Raw genomic sequence first — 3,850 nt, 5'->3', positions numbered from 1 at the left:
CCTCTTCCCTCTCCCCTCTCTTCTCTTCTTTTGTTTTTAGAGACAGGGTTTTGCTCTGTTGCCCAGGCTAGATGCAGTGGCTATTCATATCATAGTGCACTACAGCCTCAAACTCCCAGACTCAAGTGATCCACCTGACTCAGCCTCCTGAATAGCTGAGGCTACCACTGCATCCAGCAAATTGTCTATTTTCAAACAAGTTTTTGAGTATCTTCAAGCTTCAGAGAATTTTCACCAGCTGGTAATATTATCTACTATTTGCTTTCCTTTCATCATGTGAAGCAAGCCAGATTATCTATCTGTCTATCTATCTATCTATCTATCTATCTATCTATCTATCTATCCATCCATCCATCCAATTTTTTTATCCCTTCCTTCTAAAATAAGTAAGCCTTCTGGGGACTATCATTATAACTTTAAATATGATCTTTATAGCTCTGCTATAACCATTTAGGACAAAAATGTAGCACTATGATATTAAAACTTTTCCAAGTAGAAGAGAATTTCCTAACCATGGAAATAGCTCATGGATCTTTTTTCATTTGTTTCTAACTTTATTTTCTTCTTCAGTTTCATACTTAGTTGCCATGGTTTCTCATATCCATGTAGACATTTAAAAACTATTTGCTCTTTTTAAAAATTTTCATAGTGGATTCATTGAAGAATTTCTGAGCCTTTACATATTTTCTAATGTTTTGTTTGGAAATTACATTTGATTTTAGTTTAGATGGACATAAAGTCCTTTTTTCAAAATTTTCATCTATAAAGGTATTCTATCTTTTAGCATTCAATGCTGCTGATAAGTCTGATGCTGGTCAGATTCTTTTTAGGAATCATCTTTTCTCTCTGGAAGTACTTGAGATTTTCTCCATACTGTCGACATTAGTGTAGTTTCTACAGCTGGCCGTAAATTAACATAACTGTGTAGCTCAAAACAACAGAAATTTTACCTTCTCATAATTTGGAGACTAGGAGTCTGGAATCAAGGTGTCATCAGCACCATGCTCTCTCTGAAGGCTCCAGGGAAGAATTCGTTCCATGCCTTTCTCTTAGCTTCTGGGGTTTGCTAACAGTCTTTGGCATTCTTTGGCTTGCAGCTGTGTAAATCCAGTCTCTGCCTCCATCTTCACATCGTGTGTGTCCCTCAGGTATTTCTCTGTGTCTCTCCTTTCCTTCTTATAAGGACACCAGTTGAATTGGATTGGGGCCCACCGTGATTCAGCATGACCTCAACTTAACTTGATTACATCTGCAAAGACCCTATTTCCAAATAAGGTCACAGTCAGAGGGAGTGATGATTAATACTTCAACATATACTTTTTGGGGATGCAGTTCAACCCACAACAGCATTCTAAAGTTCTACCAGAATACGGCCAATATACTTACTTAATCCTGTTTCACATATTGTGGACCTTTTCAATTTGGAGATGTACATGTGTCTTAAGCTCAAGGAAGTTGTCTTCTATTGTTTTCTTAATAATTTCTTCTCTCACATTGTATTTGCTGTTTCTTTCTGGAACTTATATTTGTTAGATTTTTAAATTCCTGGGTTGACCCTCTTTATTTCGCAATCTCTCTGTTTTATTCTCCATTTTGATATTTTATGCTTAATTTTTAGAAGATTCCTTGACTTCCTTTCCAGATTACCAACTGTGTTTCTATCAATTGTTTTTCAGCCAGTTTTTGACGTGTTTATGTATGCAAACACATTTTAATTTCTAAGATGTCATTCTTCTTTCTGACTTTCTAATTTTTTGGATGCAGTATATTCTCAAATTCTCTGAGGATAATACTTAGGATTATTTAAATATTTTTTGCTTTTCCTTGAGTCATCCCTGTTTTCACTAGGATTAGTTATTCTTAATGGTGTTGGTTTTCCTTGTGATCCTTGTTGGTGTGTTTGTAATTAGGAAAGTCCGTAATGACTGACATAGGTTTCCACTGCAGTTTTAAAGGCCTGTTTCCTTCCTAGAATTCTTGTGTAAATGACAGGGCTGACCTGGAATTCTGTATGAGAGGCCAAAGGCTGACCAAATGACATGCAGACTTTCCTTCAGGCTGTGTGTGTGTGTGTGTGCATGCGTGTGTGCATATATGCATGTGTGTGTATAGCAGAGGTCAGCCTGGAAACACCAGTAAGTGTTAAAGTAAGGAGGGCTTTGCTCAGGAGTTGGAGAATTTAATATATTTCCTCTCTCTGCTGGTGCTGCCTCTTCTCTCTCCCCACATTCTACGTCTTTTTTTTTTTTGAGATGGAGTCTAGCTCTGTCGCTAGGCTGCGGTGCAGTGGCATACAACCTCTGCCTACTGTGTTCAAGCAATTCTCCTGCCTCAGCTTCCTGAGTAGTTGGGATTACAGGCATGTACCACCACACCCGGTTAATTTTTGTATTTTTAGTAGTATGTTGTCCAGGATGATCTCGATCTCCTGACCTTGTAATCCGCCCGCCTCGGCCTCCCAGAGTGCTGGGATTACCTGCGTGCGTGAGCCACCTCGCCCGGCCCACATTTTACCTCTTACTTGATGATCTCTGGCATTACTTCAAGCTCCATTCTGGTTCTCTATCAAGTTCTAACATCTTCATTTGGCATTCTCTCCAGTTAGGTATTCTACTTTCTTGAGAGAACGTTTCTTCATTTCTCTGACTTTATCCTCTGGGTAAAAACTGCTTCTGCCAACTGCTCTGTCTATGCCAATCAGAGGGAGGAGGGCCTTAGCTTCCCAGCTGTTCAGCTGTTATTCTTTAATCAGTTGCCCATATCCCTGCCCAACCAAAACTTTGTTTTGGTTGACTGCGCACCTGGAAAGACCTTTTCTAACTCTAATCTGTTGTGGGACAGTTTCTTCTCTTCTTTCTCTGATGGAGTAATCCCATCTTCTTTTGCCTTGCAAAAGTGCTTCAACATTACTCCTTTCTTTGTGACAGGCATTCTCAATTTGCAGTATTGTTGTGATGTAAACTTGTTAAAATATAAATTTCAGCGGATCTTGGAAAGAAAGATACATATTAAGATGTGCCCTCTTCCAATGCAGATTTTTTACACTCTTCAACTTTTTATTTCTATTCTCAGATGTTTCATCACGTACAATTTTGTATGTACACAAGCACTACTTAAATTAATGAATGGAGTGGAAGAATTATATCATGTGTTTTATGTCTGCTTTCTTATTTATGTTGGCATCTGGGAAGGTACAAATGTGCTGGTTGTTATACAGCGTTTTTCTGTATTGATGCCGTATAAAGTACATTTCAAGCATGAATCATTAAGAAATCAAATAAGTTCTTAGATGTTTCATGTACCCACTTCACTAATTGGTCTTAAGAATTGAAATACATTCAGGTTAGAAGCTTTTACAGTTATATAAAACAAGTTGATGGCAGAGTTTAAAGATTTAATATTATTTCCTTTATGTTTATAAGATTGTATGGATAATGTGTAAGCAACTTTAGTCAAATTAAGAGGGAAATATTTTAAATCTTTCTTTTTCAGCAAAAAATCGTGGAATTGCCATTCCAGTGGATTTGGACGGCCAAGTTAATACTCTTTTCATGAAGAGCCATTCAAATATGGTGCAGAGAGCAGCAATGGGTTGGAGACTATCAGCTCGCTCTGGGCCACGCTTTAAGGAAGCTCTTGGAGGGCCTTCTTGGGATTACAGAAATATTATTGAAAAGTTACAGGTACATGAGAGCATGAAATAGCATTCATATTTTCTAAATTACATTTTTTTAAAAATATGTAGTCACATAAATAAAATATGGCTAAAAATATCAAGTTCTATTTGGGGACCAAGCCTTGCTTTATAACTCTCTACTACCACTGCTCTTTTTTTTTTTTTTTTTTTTTT

The 3,850-nt window shown here is 37.4% G+C and overlaps 1 protein-coding gene across 1 annotated transcript in view; it reads left to right on the top strand.

Moving 5' to 3' along the window:
- Positions 1–3,850, top strand: part of ITPR2 (inositol 1,4,5-trisphosphate receptor type 2) — a 516,873-nt gene that overhangs the window by 274,998 nt on the left and 238,025 nt on the right. The window contains 1 exon segment of the mRNA XM_017864487.1: positions 3,493–3,683. Coding sequence (XP_017719976.1) covers positions 3,493–3,683 — 191 coding nt within the window.

Source organism: Rhinopithecus bieti, unplaced genomic scaffold (assembly GCF_001698545.2).
Source record: "Rhinopithecus bieti isolate Rb0 unplaced genomic scaffold, ASM169854v2 scaffold_72161, whole genome shotgun sequence".
In the NCBI taxonomy this organism is placed as follows: domain Eukaryota; kingdom Metazoa; phylum Chordata; class Mammalia; order Primates; family Cercopithecidae; genus Rhinopithecus; species Rhinopithecus bieti.
This window is presented reverse-complemented; position numbering and strand designations above follow the sequence as displayed.